At 42.4% G+C, this 27,255-nt stretch overlaps 1 protein-coding gene across 5 annotated transcripts in view; it reads left to right on the forward strand.

Annotated features, from left to right (window-relative positions):
- Window positions 1-27,255, forward strand: part of Wdfy4 (WDFY family member 4) — a 233,016-nt gene that overhangs the window by 122,849 nt on the left and 82,912 nt on the right. For 4 of the 5 annotated variants that reach the window (XM_027389479.2, XM_027389481.2, XM_027389482.2 and 1 more), the window contains one exon: window positions 19,610-19,687. The exons of the other annotated variant lie outside the window; for it this stretch is intronic. In XM_027389479.2, coding sequence (XP_027245280.1) covers window positions 19,610-19,687 — 78 coding nt within the window. The remainder of the gene's footprint in view (window positions 1-19,609; window positions 19,688-27,255) is intronic. 5 annotated transcript variants of the gene reach the window in all.

Raw genomic sequence — 27,255 nt, forward strand, 5'->3', positions numbered from 1 at the left:
TGTATAACACGCTTTTTGTTGTTGAAGGTTAAAGACTCCGTTATTGGTTTTTCCCTAAATATGCCCACATCATTAGTCCCTCCAGTGAGGAGGTCGCCATCTGGAAAAAGCAGCATGGAGACATTATTCAGGCACGAGTGCATGAAATTGGTGTTTTCGCATCTTCTGTCTCTCTTCTGGAAAGAAGAGGCTTGTAATTAAAGGAGTTGGTACTGGAGGAAGCATTATTCATTCCATGTTATTCCTTATCATGTCAGGGCTGACAGCTCTATAGCACTGATAAATTGTTCCTGGGAGTGAGACATATGAGGTGGGCTTCATCATTTCTCTTACCTCTTTCCCTCTTCAGGAGAACATGTACTCTTCCTGACAGGGAAGCTGAACTTTGAGTCAAGGCTGATTTGATTGCTGTCACTTATTTTGATAGATGTTATTTCTTCCCCCTTTCTCCTGGCCCCTTCACAGTCCCTTCTGGGATCAAATTGTGACGTTATTGTAGCTGGCATGGTGAAGGCCTTAAGAGTTGGATAGAGGCTGGGGATTTGGGCTCTCCTTGGGTCTCCAAAAGCCAGTTCAGGGGGCTTTGGAAGCCATTTCACCATTGCTGTCTGCTTGGGTAACACACTAGCCAGACATTTTTTTCTCCATAACAGAGGATGTTGCTTTCCTGACCACTTGATTTCAGATGTTCCTATTTCAGAACAGGCTGAGAAGTTGCCTTTCCACCTGACATAAGAAGGATTTGTTTCAGTTGGTGGTTTCCAAGAGTTCAGTATATGGTGACTTGCTCAATGGGCTTAGGTAGAACACTGTTAGACAAGAATGTGTGACAGGGAAGAGCTGTTCAGATAGGCTTCACCTCTTAAAGTCTCTTAAATACTTCCTAAAATAATGCCACCAGCTGAGGATCAAGTGCTTGACACAATGAGCCCATGGTGGCAGGGGCTAGGGGACAGTTTGTATTCAAACCACCCAGTAATAAAACACCATTCTTTTTTGGCAGATGGAATTTCATGATATGTGGTGTTGGTTTATACCATGGGAAGTCAGGAGAGGGCCAGGGAGACAAGGACTCTCTGTATTGTCTCCACAGTTAATCTATTGATTTAAAGTTATTTCAAAATGCAAAGTGTATCACCATCTACTGGTATGCATAGAAAGAAAAGCAAACATAATAGGGATCTGGATACTGGAAGACACTGGGGGTTGGTGCAAGGGAGGTTACTTTACCTTGGAGAAAAGAAGGGGAGAGGCTTGAAGGTGGTGTGGGTCAGCACTGCCAGGCAGGAAGAGGCCAATGGCAGGGGCAGGACAGGAACTAGTGACAGGAACAGACAAATGACTATGCTTAATGTATCCATAGATACAAGGTTGAATTGGGGCTATGTGGTGGGGTCTTGTTCATGTACAGGTTAGGTTGTGAATGATGGTGGTCCTGAGGCAAGAGAGTATCCAGGAAGTGTCCCGTCAATTAGGTGAAGAGGGCTATAGTAACAGTGGTTGGAATATCCAATATCAAAGAATATGGAAAAAATCTGCTACCTGAGCCTGGGATAAGTGAAGACAGAAGCCCACCAAGGCCAGAGGAAATGACTCTGAGGAGAGAGAAATCCTGGGATGTGGGAGGAATAAGTAAAGCTTGGAAGAATCTGTTGATGATGAGGTAGATGAGACTCAGAGGACGTGGGGGTCCTTGAGATGGGAGCTCATCTGAATGTATACACCCACCAACCCAGGTCTTGTTGGGTAGAACGTGAACTGGACTTCTCCCCATTTGTCTCTGGGAAATCACATGCATGAATGTTTGTGCATACTTATCTTCTCTTTAAAGGAATCATAAAACTAAATAAGGAATTGTGGAAGAGTGCGAATATATGGAACTGGAGGGTGAGTGGGATTGATCCTTGGGTTCCTTGATGTCATTGCCCTCCTGGTGAGGGGCTGAGGATGCTATTGCTGAAGCAGAACCTGAAAGTGGAATGCAGTGTGCTGGTGATGCTGCCACTTAGTTTAATGCCTAGGTCCCTCCATATTTGGGAGAGAAAGCACTACAGGGCAAGCCTCAGACTTCACTCCATGGGATATAAAATTTCTGATCATGAGAGTCTAAGGGTTAGACTAGATTTTCAAACATAGCTAGAATGGGCTTTGAAATGAAGTAGAAGTGTGTGCTAGTGCAGACAGTAAGAACTGAGGAAGTAAAAAGGCAGTTACCAAGGTGACCTGGAGTTCTCATATGTTCTGTTGTAAAGAGCCAGAGTCAGAAATGTTGCAAAGTTCAGAACATTTGAAACCAACAGATTATCACACTGAATATTATTGCATAAACATATAGCAAACACAACTTAATGTTTGTGAGCAAGAAAGACTTCCACAGGACACAAATATGACTTTAAGAGAGTTTTAGGGGCAGATAGTCTAAAATTGGGAGAACATTAAAATGTATAAGGACTTCTAAAATGGAGGTGCAGAGGATCTAGAGAGAGGGATTGTCTTGTGACATGTTCTCACTGTCATGCAGAAGAGCCACACTGTGCCCACAAGGCAAGAGATGTGTGGGGTACTGGAAACCAGAAACAGCCACTCACAACCTGAACACACAGACCTTCTCAGGGATTTCTGGAAAACTTAGTTATGAGGAAAAAATTATGAGGACAAACAATTAAATAGAGTTATCTGTTAAGGAATACAATCATCCACAAAAAATGTTTGGGGGAAATGTGTTTTGAAATTTTAGTGGTGTAAACTCTATTGCAAGACATGGTAAATGGGATCTTGGTTGTCTTAATTGTGATGGGCCACAAGACAGGACCTCCTGGCATAGAAACACTACATATGAGACTAAATCATATTAAGACCAGGACAAGGAAGTTTCATTTATGGGGACTTGAACCAAAGGGAGCCCAGAACTGACCACAGGTGGCCAGGCTGCTCCCTTGAACAAAGAAGTAGAAGGCTTTTATTGATTTGAGGGTGAGACTAAAATTTGATAATCATCCAGTGGTCATAGGCATGGTTTCAAAATGTGTGTGTGGTGTGTGTGTGTGTGTGTGTGTGTGTGTGTGTGTGTGTGTGTGTGTGTGTGCATGAGTGAATGCATAAAAGGTCCTGGTCTGGACCTTGTGATAAAACTGAGGAGCTGTAGGAGTTTGAGCTACCAAGAAAGAACAAGAGTAGAAGCAGCACATCTGGATCCAATAGACAGCAGAGTAAGTTCACCCTATGCTGAAATAGTGACTCATTTCTTAGATCAACAGCTTAGTGCAGATTGTTGCTGGTGCAGCCCAGTGCACTGACTGCAGGAGATGGAGTACAGCATAGCTCTTTAAAGCCACAGCCGGCTACACAGTTGCCTATGGCCAGTATCAAGGAGCTTGCATGCTCAGGCTGTGCTTTTAAAAACTGGCAGCTCAGGTTTGTTAAGCCCAGTACCACCACTAATGCATGCAAGGTATGGTGCTAGGACTCTGGAATGACTCCAGTGCCACTAGGCCATGGAGATTTTGCTGTTTTATTATAATTTTATAGACCAATGTCATACACATAGTTGTTTTACTCTAACATTGTCATGAATGTGTAACTATGGTTTCATACAGCAGACATTTGTCAGCAACGGTATCAGTCTCATCATGGTGTCAGCACCCAGAATACTGGGGACAATTAACATCAGGCTAAAGGAAGGCAGTGACTTGCCCCCCCTTTCCCTCAATTTAAGCAAGTTTTACTTGTCACCATTTATCATAAGCCGGTTACAGGAATTTGAAAAATAGACATAAATGAACAAAAGCAAACACTGATACCTTTAATGATGTTTCTTCACTGAGTACATCATTTGTGAGACATCTTTATCTTCATAATAGAAGGATAATTAACATCACTAATTATCTAATTAAGTTCATTAAACATCCACCAACAGTGCACCGTGAAGTTGACATTATGTTCCACTGTCAACAAATGCTTTTGATTTCTTAGGAAGTAATTAAAATGTAAATTAGCATGCAATTATATGCACAGGGGAAGTTTTGAATCAGATATTCATTTCAAAACTGCTTAGAGCAACATCGTTTTTATTTTTTTCTTCGTCTTCAATAAAAAGAATCATTTTGCTATTAGCAGTGAGTGTTAAGCTTGCCATTGTGTTTGAATTACAGCAAGAACTCTACACCACAACACTCGGCTTTGAGGTGACAGATTTGTTGCTCTGCTTTGTGATGTTTTGCTTGTTTGATCACTTTATTTAAAGTATTTGCTCATGTTGTGCTCTTCATGTTATAAAAATATCACAACTGATTCTTTTTATTTTTGAAAATTGTCCACAATTCATATTTTAAATTCTCTAGCCAAGCTTGCCTTTTAAAGACATTTTAGGGCAAATGTTGAAAAAGATTTACTTTATTTTATGTTCCTGAGTGTGTGTGTGTATGTATATATATATATATATATATATATATATATATATATATGTATGTAAGTACAACATGAGTGTGCAGGAGACCATACAAGCCAGGAGAGGGTGTCTGGTCCCCTGGAACTGTAGTTACAGGAGGTTGTTAGATGCCCAGTGTAGGTGCTGGGAACCAAACCCAGACCTCTGTCCAAGCAGCAAATGGTCTTAACATCTGAGCCATCTTTTTGTCCTATTTTTATATATCCTTTCTGTCAGTTATGTTTGAGGATTCTAGCTAGTGTTTTGAGGACAGCAGGACACAAGTGTTCCTTTACTTACCCAGGAAAGAGAGAATGTGCTTATCAATCACAGTGGTCCCTGCTTCCAAGTTTATATTTTCCTGTTTTCTTGGGTAGCCTGTGGATTCTGGTGCAATAATAGACCTGAAAAGAGGCCATAGGAGGACTAAAGGCAGTCACATCCTTTGATTAGGACCCCCTCTGAAGCATCAGGGAGTCCCCAGTCACCTGCTAGAGGAAAAGCTCCCCACAAAAGAAGCCTCTTCAACCATAGCCCCAAAGCCTTAATTACTGGGACAATCCAGATTGGATCCTGGAATGTCTGACTCCTAATAGAGCAGACATCCCAGAGTACACCATATCCTCTCTGGCATGTTTGTACATAATTTCCAGGTCATTTGATGGTTCTATTGAAGCTGTCTGCCTCATATAGAGGCTATTATCCTGGTATTAAATTACATAAGCCTCTTTTTGGATGATGACTCCAAAGTATGGAATTCAGGTCTTTCAGGTTTAGTTAGATTCGGATGAAAGCAGAGAATACAGGGCTCTAAGACTGTCTTGTTGGCCATGTCCTGGCTGTGAATAGAAACCTTGGACTACCCATCACTGTGGGTATAGGCAGATATACCTGATAGCTGAAACCCAGAGTGGCTTATTCTCCAGTGTTGATGGCTTCATTAAATGCATATTGAATAACAGTGGCCCTGAGGTGGCTGGCAAGGGTTAGCAAAGCATTTCTGACCTGTATCCAGACAAGGTCTCCACAGAGAAGAGATGATAGTCTATCTACAACATGTACTGACTTCTCCCTGAGCTCTGCAGAAATCTGTGAGCTATGCTGTGCTTGCCACCCACCTAATGAAGGATGGCTTACTCTCATATATCCATTAAAACTGGAATCCCCTTAGCTCATTCATTATGCAGACATTGACTAGCCAGCAAGATCTAAAACTGACAAAGGAATCTGCAGCCAAAATCAGATAGTGCCAGTCTGATATACAGCAAGTGTCTACTTTACCTACCCAATATAGCTTTCTATACCATGATTTTCCTATTGATTTATCCTTAGAACTTTTCTTCATATAGCCTGTATTATTCGTAACTTAAGGTTGCAAAATTCACCCACTAAATAATCAGTGTTAACAGAGCTTGCCTAATCACAGTTGCTTGCAGTCCTTTTCACAGTTGGTCATACTCACCCTTGTCTGTATCTTTACTCAGGATAACTGCCATGGTACTCCAAAAACTCTGCAGGAGGTTGCCTCTTGGACTATTCTTTTGATCATTCAGCCTTCCACGAAATGGGTTGCTTGTTTGAGGTGATGAGGCAAGAGTGCAAAGCCAGTTAAGAGAGCTGGCACAGATGGCAATGTGGGTCCTGTGAATCAGTGGTACATTCTCTACCTGGGGTCACCATTGCGTACTGAAGGATGTATTATTTCTAAATCATCCTTGGGCAAGTCCCCAGGTAAAGATACTCAGATCTTCGAAGACTTCTACCCAAGCATAGTTGTCTAATCTGAACAACATTCAGGGTTAATTACTGATTCTTTCCTTTCCTTCTGTGGTGAATTATTTTATCACACAGCTGATCCAGTTGTCCCTGATGGCTGTCATAAAGGAGTAAGAGTTCAAGGATCTTAAGGCTCAAGTCTGTAACTTAGATCAAGATATTTTTGAATGCACAGAAACACTACCATGTGCAATTTAGCAATGTGCAAATGGTATCACTATGTTTATAGAGAAGAATGTCACAGTCCCTAATAGAAGCAGTTCTTGTCACAGCAGTTGATTGTCAGACAAAAGAAAGTCTCAATGTACTAAGATTTTGTAAATTAAAACACTTGAAACCATCTAGTTTTACAATTCTGGCTCAAATCCCTTTGAAAACTGAATCTGGTCCTTGAAAAGATAGTCATTCCTAGGGATCTCTCTGAGGTTCTGATGTTTGCACATGGACTTCCCTGTAACCTTATAACCTGAAAACTGGAGTTATATTTGGGGCTAAGTGAGTGACCTTATCCCAGAAAATGCTTTCAATTTTTAGACATGAATTTTAGAGTGGGGTGACATACATTTGATTTCCTTAAATTCAAATTTTAAAAACTTAAATGTATTCATCAAAGCAAAAAAAAATGCTTTATTGTTCCCAAAGACAGAAGTGTCCCCAACTATATAAATGATAGAACGGCAGATGGTCGTGGAGTTGAGAATCAGGCTGGGACCCTCCTGAGGCATTGCTGCCATTCACAACCCGCTAGGCGCCCCGCTAGCAGCCCAGCCGCTGGGGCGCCTGTCGCGTGAGTTACAGCCGCGTTCTCATCCTGGGACCCATCTATTATGAGAAACCATTTTGGTTAATTAAAAAAGTCTTTCAAAGTCTCAGAACGGGAAGTTTGGGAAATGTCTTCGCTTTGCCGTTGTTGATGGGGGTGGGTGAAAACTTGGCTCATTGGCCTGACAAAGAAGAGAGAAGTTGAACATAGAGGACAGTATGGGGAGAGTATAAGAAAGCCATCAAGTCTGGTCCTGAGTGGGCTGAACATGAGACCCAGGGGTCCCTGGGTGCTAGTTTTTCACCTAATCCTAACCTAACAGAGCATTAAGGCAGTGGCTGAGAGCTTCAAGTAAAAGGAACAATGCAATGAACAAGCTTGGGTCAGGCCAATTTTGATCCATAGACTATATCTGCAGACTGCTGATAATGGTGCCAAACAGAAAGGCACCTTCTCTGTGAGGGGAGACAGACTGGAAGCCAAAGGGAACCAGCTGTTCAGAAGCTAGGAGTAGAATAAAATAACCAGAGGAGAAACTCATGCTCTGTCAGAGGGCTCTAGAAGTCTTCTCAGGAAAGTGACAATGGGATAAGAGCAAAGAGCCAGTGGCAAAGCTTTAGGATAAGAATGATCTCATATGTTGAGGACATAGACAGGTAGGTCCATTTGGCTGGATGCAGACATCAGATGGAGGTTTAGACCTGAAGGGGGGTTCTAGGAGCCAGTTGCCAAGCATCATCCCTAGTTCTCCAGGGTCAGAGTGAGACATGTTTGTCTGTGAATCTTTTTGCTTCTATGTGTCTGTCTCCATCCATCGGTAGCTGCCATGGCTCTTCTCCATTAGTCATTACTCCACACACACTCACCGATTCCCTACTGCACCTCAGGCTCTTGGTCAAGGCTGGGGAATGCTAAAAAAGAAAACAAGTATTGTCCCTGACAGTAGAGGCCCTCCTTTAAAATTGTGTCTCAAATCATTGTGACACAGTAGGAGGTGTTTATAAGAAAACCTGGGCCCAAGTATGATTAGGAAGAACTCAACCTGAGTCTTGAAGGAGAAAGACGGTCTGAAGGAGGATTGGTAGGGGAGAGACTGGCCCCTCCAGATGCAAAGTGACAGTCAGTTATGACCATCTGCCTATGGGCCAGCTGCCAGTTAGGAATGGCTCAAGTATCATATATAGTTTTATGTGTTTATTTATATTTTGACTAACTCTCCAAATGATTGATGATGCATTTAGATGAAGATGCATTCAATAAAGAAATGAGATGAGGAAACATAATAGAAGAAGTGGTTCCTGAGGAGTTAGGATCATAAATATAAAGTCTATAAAGACTGAAGTCAAGCTTCAGTCTGGGTCTAGCTTCCTGGGAACCATTATGTGCTAGGAGGTTAGAAAGTTCACATATTCATGTCTCACCCACTGACTAGGCTTCTACCCAGATGCAGAGTGTAGGGTTGAGACTAGGGAAGCAGGAAGAGCACAGCAGATGGACCCTGCCTAGCTTAGCCTTGCTGCAGCTTACCTTCACTCCCCTACTGTGACCTTTTAAAGATCATATACAACGGCTGTCCTATCACTGACCAACAAACATCATCAGGTACCATGATGTCTGGAACAGTCTCGAAACATTGGGTGAGAACTCCTGTGCAGCTGGCTTTTTATCACATTTCCAAGTTCATCTTAAGTCCTGCAGGTCTTCGCTCCTGCTAGACCCTCCCCTTGTAATAATTCACCTTCTTCCATATCTCCCCTTGGGCATTTGAAGGTCCTACTTGGAGCTTTCTTCTCCTATTGGCCAATCCTCTTTCCCATGCTCAAAGTACACTGCTACATCTGACAATTCATAAACCTTGTCTAGACTGACCATGACCCTGGGCTGCTTTGTCTCAGTCTCATCTGCCCTTTGCAGAAGAGTATCAAGTCCATGTTGGGAAAATATTATGCCCTGCTCACCTCTAAGGCTCTGGAGTCAGCACAAGGCCCAGATAAGGGGAGGCTTTTGCTTATACATTCTTTTTCCCACAATGGCTGCCCCGGTGAGGACCCAGACAAAGGGAGAAGGAAGCTGGTGGCTAACCAGTTGACTTGGTGACCTGGTGTGGATCAACAATGGTCATTTAATAGTAAGCCCTGGATGGTGTGGGTCTCAAGAGTGCCAGGTGAACAGTTTTGGTGAATGTCCTATGGGTGTGTGTGTGTGTGTGTGTGTGTGTGTGTGTGTGTGTGTGTGTCCCTCACAAAGCTCCAGCTGGGGCCCCAGGTAGCAGCCAGGGCTATCCTGAGAATTCAGAGCAAAGTTCTACTCTGGGGGTGGAAGCAACAAGCAGGTTTAGCTAGGGTTCCTCAGTAAGCCTAAAGAAGGCAATTTCCCCATGAATTCAAGCCCTGTTTGCTTCTTCTCTGTGAAATGCCAGCAGAGTTGTCCAGGTGTTTCAATGTCAGGTGTTACTTGGAGTGAAAGCACCTGCAATAGACTGAGCCTCCACAACCAAAACATTGCAAGTCCCCCCAGTCCTAAACTTTTTGAGCACCAACATTGCTCTGTAAGTGGGAGACTTTACACATGAGGGCTTGTAGCCCAACACAGGTGCTTTGAAAGCACATCAAATTGCCCATGAGGCTACATGAAGCATAAATCAGTGATTTATATGAATGAGTTATCCACAGTATATCTCTTCATGAATGTGCAAATATTCAAAACCTGCCAAGTATGAAATCTAAATCACTTTTGGTATTTGCATGAGGGATGCTCCCAGCTAGGGCCATCATAACACAGTGTCTGTGTTATGAGAGTCAGGCAACCTCAACTAATGTCTGGGGCTATAGCAGAAGATTGATTTGGCTTTCTGGGGAGCTTCCTGTTCTGTCCACTTGGTGTCTATTCCTTTTAGGTGGCACTCTGAGGAACCAGGGGTTAGGACACAGTTCAAGTCCCTAACAGTGTCTTAATACATGTCTCCTTGAGTTGCAAATTCTCGGGCAGGACTTGATATTCATCTTTTACCTGGGTCCCTTCCTGTAATTCCTGAATATCTGTCCCTTTCTGAGGAGGAATCTTGTATGTGTGACCTCAGAGACACAAATGGGAACAGGCTGTTAGAGAAAGGCCAGCCTAGTGACATTTCTCAACTGTCTTGAGCCACACAGAGGCTCTGACACCCCAAGGGAGAAGAGAGGGTTGGCTTCCTGTAGAAACCTTGCTTCCTGCAATTTTAAAGTCTTCATACTTGGCTACACTAGAGTGTTGTTTTTTTTTTTTTTTTTTCAAGTAGTCATTCTCCACGTACTCATGACGATTGAATTTAATAAAAACATCACAGTTCAAAAATAAGACAAATTAGAACCCACTGTTCATCTTAGAAATTAATATGTGAGTGAGTTTAACAAGAGATGAATTGCGCTGTGGTGAACCGGTCCCTCTTCACCCACTCTGGGCCCCAGTTGTTTGTCATTATTGCTGGAAATATGATTATTACTCTGGTATTGCTTGACATTTATTAAGGATCCAGGGGCTGAGCCTCCACAGTAGAGAAAAGTGCAATTATCTGGGCACACAGAGAAAGAAAATCTTCTGGCCTAAGTTATCCAAATAGAAGTCTCTCCAAAGAGGATACAACTCTGGCTAACACAGAGCCCAGGCTACTCTACCACTCAACACCCTCACATATCCTTAACAATGGGTATCTAGGGTCTAAGGGCACAGTGATGAACATTACACTAGATTTGTCAGTAAATGGGGAAAATGTCACATTTAAGGTTTTTTTTCTTTCTTAAGAGTTGTCAGTAAATGGGGAAAATGTCACATTTAAGTTTTTTTTCTTTCTTTATGTTTCTCTTATTTACCATCATCCAGGTTTTCTCTAAGAAGTCACACTTTGACATAGCTATGCCAGCTTTATTGCAAGACATAAAATAGAGGAACTGTGGAGGTATAGCCATCCCTGCTTATCCACAGTTTTGCTATTTGTAGTTCCAGTTACCTATGGTCTGAAAATGTTGGGTGGAATATTCTAGAGATAAATAATTTCTAAGTTTGAAATGCCACACTGCTGTACTTGGTGGTGTATGTGAGATGAAGACTTTACATCCCACTCTGTCCTGCCCAGGGTGTAAATCACCCCTTTGTCTGATGTCTTCAATGCTGCACACACCCACTTCCCATCAGTTACTGAGTAGCCCTCTTCTGTGATTTTCTTATTAAATTCAGTGGTCTCTGGCAATCACTGATCAGACAGCCTGCTGAGAACACGGTGCTTGTGGTCCAGCTTGTGAACACCAACCCCCCACTCCAGCACTGCCAGTGAGGCTGGTGACTCACATTGCCAGAGAAGCAGAGAAAGTAGAAGTTGTCAACAAGACAGACAAAATTCACATGTCCAGAATGCTAAGACCTGTGGCCAAAACACCCTTCTACTTGTGAGACTGCAAGGAGGCATGGTTTGCCTGTATCCACCTGTCAAAGCCAAGAGTCTGATGTTGGGACACTGCTACTGACTAAAGTCCTGCTTCCCTTTGTCGTCTCCATTTTACCATTAATCCAGCATTAATCCTGTGAAGAGCCACAGGGCATGGAGCTGCCATGCCTTGTTAGCCTCCTCTTCTCAGTGACAGTTCTTACATAGTCTTTGTTGTTTTTATGATTTTGATAGCTTGAGGGTACTTGCTAGGTATTTTATAGAGCATCTGTCAAATTTGATTTGTTTATTGTTTTTTTTTCTGGGGTCATGGCATTTTGGAAAGGGGAAGACATGTCTGGTAAGATCGTGTTAAAGAGTATATGATAGTCATGGAATAATCGCACAGATGTCAACCTTCATCACACTGTTGAGATTGTGGCTGCCAGCCTTCTCTACTGCCATCCATTTGATTATTGCTTCCTTTACTTGTTGCCTGGGATTCAGCCCACTAAGTCTAAGCCGTCCTTAAAATGCAGGAGCAAGTGAGCCCCAGCTCCTGAAGGGGCAGGATGGATATCAAGCCCATTATTGGAGATTCTCCGGCAAGGCAGGGTTATCTTTTCTCCTCCATCTATTCATCTACTCAATCTTTTATTTATCTCAGTAGGGACTCATCCATATTTATTTCAGAATCAAGTCTATGGTCCATTAAGCCCATTATGTCACCTATCTTGTTTCTCAAGTTGTGCTAATAAACTTCTCATGGTATTTACCTAGCTCTGCCCTTCCCTTCACTGTAACCCTCTTGCTCTCTTTTCCTGCCCTCCACTATGTTTTTGTTTTTGTTGTTATTGTTTGGCTTGGATGGGGCTTTGTTGGGGTGGTACTCAGTATTTTTTGACCATTGCATATGAAGCTAAACTTCCAATACTCACAAACGTTTGGTCACAGTTGCGTTCTAAACAATCCTATCATTTCTGCAGTGTATATTCCTCTGAAAAAGTCCAGGGAGGCCACAGTGACAGGCACTCTCAGATCCAACTTGCCCAAAATAGCAAGCTCATTTCTCACTTACACTACTTGTACATTGCAAACTGGTCAAGGATTCATAGTGCCTTAGCCTCACTTGGTTACACTAGCTCCCAGAGCATCCACCATCTCAAATGTTCTATTTAATGATCAGGTTAAAGAAGAGCTTATGTACACTTCCCCCAACTGATGATACCACAGAACTACAGGAGGGGAGATCTAGAACTCATATCAAAGAACACTAATTCCTGGTGCTCTCCCCCCCCCCGTATGTATGTATATATGTATATATGTTTTCTTTTTCTTTTTCATGTAGATGTAATTGTTATTGTTGTAATTATTATTATAATTGCTTATTGTTTTCTATCCCCATTTAGAAAAAAATCTCAATATGGTAGGAGCCTGGTCCCATGTCACTAAATCATTTTTTGATACTAAGTCTACAGTGAACTGTTGTGTAGTGCATCCATTTAAGGGTGGCAAAAGGAATCTGCAATCTAGCCTTAGCTTTGGAGGCTTTGATGGTCCTTTATGCAAACAGTCTGCAATGACTGTGTAGTGTTCTGTGACAGGGACAGAGCATCCTCTATGTGGAGATATGTAAATTGCTTCATTTTCTGCCTCTATAAATAGGTTGCCTAAACAAAAATGCCAACTGAGTGAGTGTGCAGATATCTGATGGTATCCTTGGGAAAAATTAGCAGCAATGAAAAGAGTGGTCAGAACACTAAAGGACAGCACGGTGCTCTGCTGCAGAAGCCAGGACTCATAACAGTAGCTCCTCACCAAGCTTCTAAGTAGATCCTGAGCTCTGGCCGCCGCTATTGGCCTTCCCCTTTGTGAGGACACACAACTGTGATTACAGGACTAATGACCCCTTGCACAAGCTAGCATGATTCTTACCAACTGAGGGCGGCTGTTTCCTGTTTGGGCAGTAGTGTCACCAGCAACCGGCTAGCTCCAGGGGTACTCACGGCAAAGTGGCATCATCAAGCTGTGGTCAGTGACTTTAAAATGATTTCTATGTGTTATTTAACCATTCCCCATCTCAAGATCAGGCCTGTATCCTGAAGTCCTTGCTTCCCCAAGGAAACACTGAGAAAGCAGGGCCCTGAGTACCTGCTCTGTCTGTCTTCTTTTGGAGGACCTTTGCTCTGCTTCAGAGTCTCTAGTTCTTTAACAAACTGGTAGTTGCTAAGCGAAGACTATCTAGTTCCAATACATGACACAAAATCCCACTGTGTATTTGTCCCTAATCAATGTGTCTCACCCACTGTTGTCTGAGCAGATGGGTCTCTCCCCTTGAATTGACACAATCCCCCTACTCTTGTTCCTGCATCCTGTAGATAAAAACTTTCCAGGACATAGGAGGACTCTGAGGTCACCGGCACTTAAGGTTTATTTAGCACTGGGGAGACGCCCCAGATGGAGATGTGCATGGGAAAGATGTTTGTGGTAACAGAGTCCAGACTCATCTTGCTTTCCCATTCTGCCCATAGTCACTCATCTTCACTTTGCCTCAGTGTCTGATTCAGCTAATGGGAGTAATAACAACACAGGCTTATGAGGAAGCTGAATATTGGATTGCTACGCACATGCAAACCCTTTTATCAGCTGCAAAGTGCTATGTGCTGGTCCATTCACTGGGTATAATGTAGAGAGGATAGTACAGCATTTGGAATCTCCCTGCTCTTAGATAAATCACTGATGTGCTCTGGGTCAGTCCCCTGCCGTTTACTAGTCTACTCAAGACTGCAATTCAGCTCTCAGAGAGAAAGCAGAGCCATCATGCTTCCCTTCTTTGTCCTGGAGATGGAAACAATCAGTTGTGAACCTTCTCACTCTCCAGGTACCACCATCATCTAATCCATATGTGCACCATCTGAACCCCTTCCCTCTGTCTCCAAGCAGGAGGGGCTTCTCTTTGCCATTGTTCACATCCTGTGCCACCAGGGGCCATTCTTGCCTTTGCTCTTTGGCCTTGTCCTTTCTATTGCCACGTTCCCTTCCACCTACTAATATACAGTCGGTGTTTGGTATATGTTTTGGACTGACTATGGGACCCTCTACTGATACCCAAACTCACTGATGTTCCTGCATGTTGCAGACAGTGGTCTAATAGATATTTGTACCTAGCCCAGGAGCTTGTATATACCTCAGACCATCTTTTGCTAATAACACCTGCTGCATTGTCAGTGCTGTGTACATGGTTGTTACCTGTACTATTTAGGAAGTAAAGACAAGGACAGCATCCCCAAATATTCAGAATAGGCAGATCACTGCAGACAGACCTGACTGTACAGTGCTGCATATGTAAGAACATGGATTTAAAACTTTCTTCTTCACTTGTTTGAATCCTGGGATGTTGGTGTCTGTCTTACACTGCCTACTGGGGCCTGTTTCCTTATCCCCATCTCCATGTCTTTCCTCTCGCAGAGCCAAACTTCTTAAAAGAGCTGTTCACATTAATATCCCCGTATTCTTCTGTTCAATCACTGTTTGAGCTTCCCCTTCTGAAATGACTCTTGTAGCCCATTTCCTAATGGTGGATCATGTCCCTTTCCTGGCCTGTCTCACTGCTTATCTTCTGTGCATTTGCTGAGCTTGAACCCTTCATTTTAACAAAGTGTCTTCTTTTGGTTCCCGTAACCACTGTCAGAACCTTTGGTCTGAACCTTGCTAGATAGAATTCTCCAGTTTCCAACCTTGTCCCATCAGCCCCCCACTTCTGTAATTGTTCTGGGGATCTCGTACGGGGCCTTATCTACCCTGACTGCCGATAACTCACAGATTCATATGGGTTTGAGCCACTTTGCTGAGTTTTCCTCTGGGAAGACCCAGCTGTCTTTTTATCATACAATCAATTGTGCTCTTTCTCTCTTGTTTTTTTTAATCTCTCCTATTTTTGTCTTGGCTTATCTGATTTAATTCACAGGGGTAAGCAAACAAGAGATTTTAGAGCTATCCTCACCCTCTCACTCAGTCACTGGTTCCTACCAACATTTGTTATTGATGGCCCTTGAACTTGAGGCTTCTGTATCTTACGGACTCTCCCCTGAGGTGTCATGCTAGTAGCTTCAGGATATTCCCTCCATTCAGCCTTACATTCACCGAATCTGTCCTAAAATTGCTTCCAGGGTGACCACAAAAAGTATTAAATCAAAAATGCTAAAAAAGAAAAAAAAACTGAATTAGATCATACTTTTGTTTAAAACCTCTCTGGCAAGATTGGGGAGGAGCAGCATCCAGAAAGCTTTGACTGGACATTGGCTCAGGGTGTTTCCCTCTTGCGAGTGTCTGGGCCACCCATCACGTGTGACTTGACACTGGTGTTGGCAGCTCTCCAGGCTTTATCTCTCTGCAGACCACACATGAAGCTCACCTGTATACTACAGCACCCAGAGAACAGGGAAGCTCAGTGAGTGTGTGAGGCGCTTAACAATAGAGAGTGAGTTTAACTGGAAGTGGGGTGTCTCTGTGGGAATAACCATAGAGAGGGAATTTAGCTGGAAGTGGGGTGTCTCTGCAGGAACAGAAACAGCCCTGGACAAATGCTAGAATTTTCCATAAGCATTCCTTTGAATAGAATAGCAATTTTTTTCTCAACTGAACTTATTCACAATTCCAGTATTTTACACCCAAACATTTTCTTGGGGTGACAGTTTACAAAGAATTCAGCTTTATAACACCTTAGCAGGTAGACAGGGAGATGCAAGTAACTTTGGTTATACATGGTAGATTCAGTTGTAGAAAGGTCGATTTATTCCTGTAGTATTGCTGCCAAAGGCCAAGGTGCTTTCCACCCCCACACTGCATCCTGCAAAAGGAGACCAACTGTAAAACTTTTCCTGTCATCTTGCTGAAGTGGGTCTTCCTGGGCCCGTTTGGCCCCTGAGGCAGTTAGACAGGGTCAGACAAGGTCCCCGCTCTTTTTGACAAGTGGCACAGTTGTTATCAGAAGGCATCTGCTTTATTTCAAGGGTCCCCAAGAGTATACCATTCCTAATTTGTTTCCAAAGCATCATGTCTGGAAGAAGTCTGGGTTCTTGCCTTAGAAGCAGCAGCTGTCAGTGGTTCAACATGTATCCCACTTGTATTGCTTATAACCTTTGCTTCACTTAGCAATGTGTATGAACCATGTAACAGAAATATTGAAGAAATTTTTGCAGACAAAATCAAAAGAAAAATAAAGAAATCACCCTACACTCATTAATCTAGAACAGTAACTAGATTTTAAAAGTTATATTGTTTTCATAGCCAATAAACACTTTTCTATTTTATTGAAACATAATATATAGGGAAAATGTACAAGTGACAAGTGTGCAAAATAAGTATTTTAACAAAGATAATGTGGTTGCAACCCAGATCTAAAGCACAAATTAGTATCACTCAGGGCACATTCACCCATCGCCCATTCTAGTCAGCAGTCCTTCGGCCTCAGATCATTTCTCTCCTGACACTGAATACCATATATTATTTTCCCATGTTTTAAATTTTGTATCAATAAAAGTAGCATTGTATATATTCTTTTGTAGGTTTGTTCACTTCAAATTATATCTGTAAGCTTTAATGACATCACTGTAAGTAAAAGCAATTAATTTTCTCTGTGGTAAAGGGAATTCTCAAGACTTTTGGTCTCAGGAATACCTCACTTTCTTAAAAATATTGAAAACCCAAATCAAAAAGCTTGGTTTATGTAGGTTATAAATACAGTGACATTTATCATAAAGGAATCTAAACAGAATTTTAAAATAATGTGTTTATTAATTCATTTGAAATACCAATAGGAAATCTACTATCTGTAAACATAAAAGGCACCTCAAGTGAATAATTATAATTTTCAAAACAAAAAGACTGTGAGAAAACTTGTTATTTTGTATTTTAACAAGTATCTTTAATGTCTGTAGGACTTGGTGGAAGACTGGATCCTCAAACATGTTTCTATATGGAGCCTGTTGCAATGTGACTTGTTATTCTTGTTGAAATTTGTGAAGAATATCCAACCTCCCACAACTGTGCAGTTGGGAAGGAAGCAACAATTTAGTAACCTTTTTAGAAACATAGGCATTATTCTTTGATAGACACCAAGATACATTAAATAGCAATGTTTTTATTTGCGGCTGGGGTTTGAGACAGGGTTCTCATATGAACTCACAGAGACTGAAGCACAAAGCACAGGACTTGCATGGGTCTACATTGGGTCCTTTGCATATATATTATGACTTCCAGTTTTGTGTTTTTATGGGACTACAGAGTGTGAGAAAGAGTGGGTCTCTGATTCTTGTGCCTTCTCTTTTTCTTCTGTTTGTTCATTTTGTCTAACTCCAATGTGTTAGTTTTGTTTTATCTTATTTTATTATTACCCTTAGAATCCTCTTTGTTTGTTAACTAGAGACAGAAAGGGAGTGGATCTGGGTGGGGGAGGAGGTGGGGAGGAGCTAGGAGTAGAGGGGAGGGCAAACCATAATCAGGGTATATTAAGTGAGAAAAAAATCAATTTTCAATAAAAGGAAAAAATCAAAAAAGAAAGGAAGGAAGGAAGGAAGGAAGGAAGGAAGGAAGGAAGGAAGGAAAGGAGGGAGAAAGGAAGGGAGGAAGAAAGGAAGCTTGGTCCAGGTTGAAACCTTGGTACAAAAAGCAATTTTTATGAGAATATTTATGATGGAACATTGAGAAAAATTTGTTACAGTCAGAAACATAGAAAATACATTCTGGAATAACAAAGCCCAGATTTAGACTATTAAAAACACCTCCATAATATTTGTTTATAGCAAATCTGTGCATTTTCTTGATAACGATCAACATGGGGGGTGCTAGATCACTGTGGACAGTGTCATCCCAGGGCAGCTGTTTCTGGGTGCTCTAAGAAAGCAGAGTTCAAGCAAGACAGTAAACAGAGCTCTTCTGGGGTCTCTGCTCCAGTCCCTGCCTGCAGTCTTCTGTCTGGAGTTCCTGCCCCGATTTCCCTCAGTGATGGGGTGTGACCTGAGAGTTCTAAGGTGAAGTAAGCCCTTTCCTCTCCAGGTTGATTTTGGTCATGGTGTTTTATCGCACCAAGAAGACCTCTTAAGACACACAGTATAGAAAAAGCAAGCTCAAGTCACCAGCCGTCTCATCAGGAAAGCCGGTGGCTGGCGGGAAAATGCCATGCTCACGAGAGCAGAGACACGTTTTCCAGCATCAGTGCTTAAAGTCCCAGTTGTGATCACACTTGGCAATAAATGCTGCCACTGTTTCATTGGAGATGGCTTGTTCAGTTGGCTCATTTTCAAGAGGATATCTGCCAAATACTAAATGTTAGTAATTATAGTTTTATCCATCAGTCATTCTTTCAAATAAAAACAGTGCTATTCTGTGACAGAAACCACTCGTTTGGCTCACAGGCCTGTTGACTATATAACCACCTATCCTTGAATCAGCCATCCGCTGTTTTGGTAACTAGAAATGCTTTATGTAGACTTCCCATTTTAACACATGGACTATTAAACCAGAGGGCTTGAGAAGTAAAACTTCATAGAAATCCCACCTTCAAGTCTTCGTCCTACATGTCTCCAAACCGTCTTCTCCATCTCACCCTGCTGCTCCATTATCAGTTGCTGAAAGAGGTCACAGGTGCAGAAAGCTGCATATAATTCTCCTTACTACTCTGTTTCCAGGACTCCATTCTCCGTGGTCTAAATACCTTGGTGGACTTGGAGATTAACTCTCCAGCCCCACCACCACCACCACCATGCAGCCATAAGCCCCACTAAGTTCAGCTATTTAGAGGCTGCTTTCTGCTTTGTGGCCCAGCCTCCTGTTCTATTTAGAAATATGCAAGTTATCTCAAAGCAAAAAGCAAAGGCATTGATATTCCACACACCTTGGCAAGTTTTCTTTCTTTCCAGGAACATAGATCAAGCCTTACTCTCTTGGCCACTTCTTTTCTGTCTGTCATAAAGCATATTACTCAAAGCTACATTTTGTTAATTATTCTAAAGAGGAATGCTGAGACCATCACAGTTGGAAAAGAAAGGAACACATGTAACATGTTCACATGCACACATGTGTGTTTCTTTCAGCACAGGCGAAGAAATTACTATTCACAAGATGGTGACTTGTTTTGCCAGCAGACCCTTGACCATCATTTCCTGTAGCAACTGGTCAGAGAGGAGGCATGTATCTCAGTCTTCCACACATCACTAAGCCTTGGCTACCTTTCTCTTTTCTTCAGGATTTTGTGTCCTGTATAGAGAATTACAGAAGAAAAGGACAGGAGCTGTATGCATCTCTGTATAGAGATTATGTGCAGGTAAGAATCAAAGCATGCCCCTTCACTACAGAGTATACTCAGAGCTACCTTGAATCAAGAGAAAGAAAGGGAAAGAGAAAGAGGAGAGAGAATCCAGCCTTTGTCTTAAGTTTTAGAATGCAAAAGTCAACAATTGATGGCCAATGATGGGTCCAGCTTTCTTGACTTGCACAGTGGCACAGTACTTACCGCTCAGATGCATAAAGGCTGGTACCTGATACTGTTCACCCTTCTGCTCACTCACCATGCATAGGTGGACATTGAGAGCCCAGGGCATCTCAGACCCTGCTCAGAGCTACAGGTGCTGTTATAAAACACCAAGATGACAGAGATCCCTAGCCTGGTCTACTGAGAGAGTTCCAGGACAGCTTCCAAAAAAGCTACAGAGAAACCCTGTCTTGAAAAACCCAAATAAATAGATAAATAAATAAATAAAATAAAACACCGAACTGGGTCTCATGTTTGGATGGCTTCACTGTAAAGGAGAGATTTAGATTAAATAACTTCACAACTCAGTAACTATTTGTGACTTATAGTGGGGATTTAGTGAAGAGATAACAGATTTTAACAAAGGAAGGAATCTTATGCTACTTGGATGCTTTCTCGGAGGAAGGAAGCATTTAAAGCTGAGATCTGTAGAGGATGGTATGGGCTGAAATATTTCAGGAAACAGTGTTTTGTCCAGGGACGGAAGGAATGTGAGGTCCTGAGGGGGGAAGGAGTTGGATGTCACTGATTTTCTAGAAGTGGTTGGAAGGGCCTAGGCTGGAAGATACTGAGTAAAGGCGAGGCTGGAGCCCAAACACAGAAGGCTCCTGTCACATTAAGGTTTGGCCCTAAAGGTTGAGAACTGTCACTAGTAAGGGAGGTTTTGACATTTACAGCACCCATGCAGGTTTCTGCAGTCAAAGCAAAGCCCTCCCGCTGTTTTAACCCCTCCCTTCCCTACATATTTCCTAACCATGAAGATGGAAGGAGCAAGGAGTATGTCCTTAGCTTGTGACTGGTAGACAACAGATATTCCACATATGACTATATAATGGCTAAGAAGTTGGGTTTTAGTTGATATTAAAACTTGAACATCTTAAATAAGCACTCCATAATAAATGAGCATTCATTCTACAACATGGAACTCAGTACCAAAACTTATCAGTCTCTCATTTACAGAGGAATGTGTCTGCACCAAAGGCGATGCCCTGTGTTGAAAATGCAGCATTTATAACTCTGCCACTCTGCCTTGAACATGTTTCAAGCTTGGTAGCAAGGCCAAGGGTGAAGACGAATCTCCAGGATAGGGTGACCTATTGGAGTGTCCTACTGTGGGTGAAAGAAATCACTAGCACACATACATGCAGGTGTTGGAATGAAGGAGTCCCAAAGGTTGAAACATGGTGGCCTGGAGGTGGGAGCCAGAAGAGCACTGCCCGCCTGGTCTGGGTCTCAGGCTTGGGTTTCCTGAGTTGTGTTGCCTACACCCAGCTGCAGACTCTATCAGCACACCTTACCCAGACATTAGACGATGCAGGTGTGAGAGACAAGGTTTGAAGTAGGCTCCTGGCAGCTATCACAGGGGTCAGCCAGATTATCTGATATGAAGGCTAGGACTAAGATTTTGCCATGAGCACTTACCTTGCTCCAACACTGTAGACTGCATTATGTAGCTGGAGGGTGCCTTGTTGATATATTTGCATACTGTCTGTGGCTGTGGGACAGAACCTTGAACATCAATCAGTTCATCTTCCAAATGTTCACACTGATTTTGTCTGCAGTGAGCAAAGCTGATAATACAGTCAGTTGTCACTGAAAGGGAAAATAGATGAGTTTAGTTTCATCCTTTCCTCACCAAGAGCCTTACATTTTTGTTGCGAGAATCTGATCCACTAATTTCTGCCTAGGAGAAAGCTGTAGTCTGAGATTTTTAGTTCCTGCTGACTCTGAAAAATCAAAAGTTCCTGTGTGTGGGACCAGGGCTCAACAGAGGTGCCAGCTGAGAAGGAAGGCACCAGTCTTCCTAAATACCAGCCTGGCTCTGTTTCATAAGTGGAACCTGACTAGAATTCTGAAAAATTTGTGTAATTTACTGTTGGTTAGGTTTTTGGGTTTATTTTGTTTTTGTTTTTGTTTTTGGAAAAATCAGCATTTTTGAAGGTATTTCATGTTTCCAAGTCTTTAAATATTTAAAATGTTTCAATATTTAGAGGAATACAGATATAATCACTGTCTGCTGGAGATAATGGGGTCTGGAGCACTCACCCCACTTTTCTGAGGGCCAGCATAGTTTCTTAACACACATCACATCCACAAAAATCAAGCTCAGAGTCTAGACTGTTTGTTTGTTTTGAGACAGAGTCTTGCTATGTAGCCCTGCCTGGCTTGGAACTCCCTATATAGACCACAGTAGACCATGTTAATCTCACAGAGACCTGATTTACCTGTACTTCCCAGGTGTAGGGATTAAAAGCACATGCCATCACTCCTGGAATAAGCTCAAATGCTGGCAGAAGTTAGCATTTTGAAATTGGATGGTTACTCAAGGTCAGCTTCTGCTAACTTCCTGGTTCTCACACATGTGACCATCTTGGGTCACATATCAGATATCCTGCCCATCAGATATTTACCTTACAATTTATAACAGTAGCAAAATTACAGTTATGAAGTAGTAACTTCATATGTTATGACTTGGGGTCACCACAACCTGAGGAACTGTGCTAAAGGGTTGCAGCATTAGGAAGTTGAGAACCACTGTGCTAAGTGAACCCAAGGAGACCCTCTTTCAAGAAGGTAACAGTGAAATCAGGGGTCCCACTACAGAGCTGCCAATAACAAGCCACTGAAGACATCTCCAACCTTCAGTTTACCTGCTAGAGGTCCCTAGAGATGGAGAAAGCCCAGAGCATTCCTGATTATTCCAGCCAGTGCCCTGGAGATCATCGCCAGCATTGTTATATCAGATAGATATTTCCCTGCCACATCTCTGCCTGCTGAGGAAGTTTTCCAGCATGCCTCTATCATCTCTGACTTGTTCACTTGTTCCTTTGCTTTGTCTGGGCTCTGTCTATCGTCTTCTCTGCAGATGTTGCTCTTGTTCTTTCTGTTATGTGCTTGGATCATTCTATTCCCACGCAGGGCCTTGCCATGGTGTACAGATGCCCTTCAGCCTGCCTTTGCTGCCTAAAACTCTTTGCAAGATGCAAATGCTCTTGCTTTGGGCTCCTTAGGGACCAATGGGCTGTTTCATTTCTCTCTCAGTCTCTGTGTCTAAGTCTTTGGACAGCTTTTTCAGGAGCAGGGGTCACAGCATCAATTCTAACTGGCTTATGCAACTGATGAAATGATCAACTCAAGAGAAAGGCAGGCTTCAAACAGAGCTAGAACCACATAGCTGGTATCTCCTTCTTCCATTCTGACTCCTCCTTCCTTCCCTTCTTGCCCTCCACCATCCCTCTTTTCTTCTCTCCTTCTCTCTTGAACCTCTCACTCTTTATCTCTTTCTTTCCTTCCTCTCCTCTCCTCCCTCTCTTTCTCTCTCTCTTCCTCTCCCCCTTCACTCATTATCTCTCTTTCACACATTCAAACAAACATACATGTGTGAAATTGCTGGTGATTTTGAAGCTCAAGGGACATGGGTAAAAGGGTGTGTCTACGGTGAGTCACTCTGCTCACTGAGCCTCATCCTGAAATATGACCACTTTCTAGTTTGTTCAATGTCAAGCCACATGTCTTCAGGCTGTCCCTGTCCAGTGAAAAATGCCCTGTGGAGGTGAAAGGCCAAACCTGCTTCCTCTGCCTTGGCTTCACAGAGCACTGTGCTGAAAACTTAGCCTAACACATGTGCACATTTCCTTTCTATTTATGTAAAACTTTTGAAATGTCTGTTGCTTCAGTTACTATATTTACCTGTCCATTTTCTAAAAAGTTAAAATTTAGGACAAATGGCCGGGCATTGGTGGCGCATACCTTTAATCCCAGCACTCGGGAGGCAGAGGCAGGCAGATCTCTGTAAGTTCGAGACCAGCCTGGTCTACAAGAGCTAGTTCCAGGACAGCCTCCAAAGCCACAGAGAAACCCTGTCTTGAAAAACCAAAATAAATAAATAAATAAATAAATAAATAAATAAATAAATAAATAAATAAAAATAGAAAAATAAAAATAAAAATTTTTAATAGCCATCAAATATTTGAATAACTACAAAAGTTCATATAAAGTGAATCCTTCTGGTCAAACTGTACTAAGGTGTTTCTTTGATAGGTGTGGTATGAAACTTGACTATGGCCTAAAAAAAAGTATGGGTATCAATATGCTTTTTTTTATTTGAATTAAAAACAAGATTGTTTTACATAACAATCCCAGTCCCCTTGTTCCTCCCATCCTCCCCTACCACTCGCCTCCCCCCACCACAACTAAAACCCTACCTATCACATATCCTTTCTGCTTCTCCTGGATACTGAGGCCTTCCATAGTGTGTCATCAGAGTCTATCGTATCTTTTTGGGATAGGGCCTGGGTCCAACCCGGCATGTCTTGGCTCAGGGAGTATTCCTCTATGTGGAATGGGCCCCCAAAGTCTACACCTATGCTAGGGATAAGTACTGAACTACTACATACAGTAGGTCCTATAGATTTCCGAGGTTTCCTCACTGAAACCCAGGTTCCTGGGGTCTGGATCAGTCCCAAGCTGGTATCCCAGCAGTCTGGGGAGCAAGAGTTCCCCGATGTTCAGGTCAGCTGTTTCTGTGGGTTTTACCAGACTGGTCTGGATCCCTTTGCTCTTCACTCGTCCTTCTCTGCATCTGGATTCCAGTTCAGTTCAGTGACTAGTTGTGGGTGTCTGCTTCTACTTCTACCAGCAGCTGGATGAGGGCTATCAGGTGGCATATGAGTCAGTCATCAATCTCATTATCAGGGAAAGGCATTTAAGGTAGCCTTTCCTCTGTTGCTTAGATTGTTAGTTGGTGTCATCTTTGTAGCTCTCCAGACCTTTCCCTAGTGCCTGATTTCTCTATAAACCTAAAACGTCTCCCTCTATTATGGTATCTCCATTCTTGTTATCTTCTATTCTTCCCCAGACTCAACCTTTCTGCTCCCTCATGTCCTCTGCATCCCTCCTCTTCTCCCCTTCTCATTCTCCTAGCTCCCTCCCCACTCCTCCCATGCTCCCAATTTGCTTAGGAGATCTTGACCCTTTCCCCTTCTCCAGGGGACCATGTATGTCTCTCTTAGGGACCACCTTGTTTACTAGCTTCTCTGGCAGTGTGGATTGTAGGCTGGTATTCTTTACTCTATCTCTAAAATCCACATTATGAGTGAGTATATACCATGTTTGTCTTTTTGTGATTGGGTTACCTCACTCAGAATGGCTTCTTCTAGTTCCATCCATTTTCCTGCAAATTTCAAGATTCCATTGTTTTTCTCTGCTGAGTAGTACTCCATTGTGTAAATGTACCACATTTTCTCTATCCATTCTTCGGTTGAGGGGCGTCTAGGCTGCTTCCAGTTTCTGGCTATTACAGATAGTGCTGCTATGAACATCATTGAACAGATGTCCTTGTTGTATGAATGTGCTTCTTTTGGGTATATGCCTAGGAGTGAAATTGCTGGATCTTGTGGTAGACTGATTCCCATTTTCTTGAGGAGTCGCCATACTGATTTCCAAAGTGGCTGTACAAGTTGGCACTCCCACCAGCAGTGGAGAAGTGTTCCCCTTTCTCCACATCCTTTCCAGCATAAACTGTCCTTGGTGTTTTTTATTTTGGCCATTTGGATAGGAGTAAGATGGTATCTCAGAGTTGTTTTGATTTGCATTTCCCTGATGGCTAAGGATGTTGAACACTTTCTTATGTGTTCAACACATTTTAGATTCCTCTATTGAGAATTGTTTATTTAGTTCTGAACCCCACTTTTTAATTGAGTTGTTTGGTGTTTTTGGAGACTAGCCTCTTGAGTTCTTTGTAATTTTGGAGATCAGCCCTCTGTCATATGTGGAGTTGGTGAATATCTTTTCCCAGTCCATGGGCTGCCATTTTGTCTTGCTGACTGTGTCCATTGCTTTACAGAAGCTTCTCAGTTTCAGGAGGTTCCATTTTTCATTTGTTGATCTCAGTGTCTGTGCTACTGGTGTAATGTTCAGGAAGTGGTCTCCTGTACCAATTAATTCGATGGTATTTCCCACTTTGTCTTCTAATAAGTTCAGTGTGGCTGGATTTATATTGAGGTCTTTGATCCATTTTTACTTAAGTTTTGTGCATGGTGATAGGCTTGGATCTATCTGCAGTCTTCTACATGTTTGCATCCAGTTATGCCAGCACCATCTGTTGAAGATGTTCTCTTTGTTCCATCGTATAAATTTGGATTGTTTGTCAAAAATCAGGTGTTCATAGGTGTGTGGGTTAATATCAGGGTTTTCAACTCTATTCCATTGGTCTACCTGTCTATTTTTGTGCCAATACCAAGCTGTTTTCAGGACTATAGCTCTGTAATAGAGCTTGAAGTCAGGGATGGTGATGCCTCCAGAAGTTCCTGTATTGCACAGGGTTGTTTTGGCTATCCTGGATCTTTTGTTTCTCCAAATAAAGTTGAGAATTGTTCTTTCAAGGTCTGTGAAGAATTGTGTTGGGATTTTGATGGGGATTGAATTGAATCTGTAGATTGCTTTTGGCAAGATTGCCCTTTTACTATGTTGATCCTACCTATCCAAGAGCATTTCCATTTTCTGGTATCTGCTTTAATTTCTTTCTTTAGAGATTAAAAATTGGTTAGTGTTACCCCAAGGTATTTTATGTTGTTTGTGGCAATTGTAAAGGGTGATGTTTCTCTGATTTCTTTCTCCACCAACGTGTCATCGGTATACAGTAGGGCTACAAATTATTTTGAGTTGATCTTGTATCCAGCCACTTTGCTGAAGGTGTTTATCAGCTATAGGAGTTCTGTGGTAGAGTTTTCGGGTCACTTATATAGGCTATCATATCATCTGCAAAGAGTGAAAGTTTGGCTTCTTCCTTTCTTATTTGTATTCCCTTGATCTCCTTTTGTTGTCTTATTGCTCTAGCTAGAACTCCAAGGACAATATTGAAAAGGTATGGAGAGAGTGGACAGCCCTGTCTTGTCCTTGATTTTAGAGGAATTGAGTCAATGTGCTTTTTAAAAGGCTTAAAGTCGGGAAGTGAAACCACACACACACACACACACACACACACACACACACACACACACACACAAACACACACACTGAGGATTTCATGAATGTCAGGTTATTCTTACGTACATTTGAGTCTTCATTTCTTTGACTATTCTAGAACCCTTCCATATTCAACTACCATATGACATGAGGATATAAAGGTCCTCACACACAATGAGGCCAAGTCTTTTATTTAATCATGGTGGATTCTGAAGTCCAGAATGAGAATGACTTGTTCAAATAAATCATCAGTCATCACAGGACTGTGCACCCCTACTCTGCCACCAGCCTGGGTCTCCCAGAGGAGCAAGCATTATTTCAGAAGTCAAGGGCCATGGAAAAAGATCCCATGTCCTTAGGACCTGCTGCTGCATTCGTAATCCCAGCAACAGACT

The sequence above is a fragment of the Cricetulus griseus genome (genome assembly GCF_003668045.3).
Source record: "Cricetulus griseus strain 17A/GY chromosome 1 unlocalized genomic scaffold, alternate assembly CriGri-PICRH-1.0 chr1_1, whole genome shotgun sequence".
NCBI classification, from domain to species: Eukaryota; Metazoa; Chordata; class Mammalia; order Rodentia; family Cricetidae; genus Cricetulus; species Cricetulus griseus.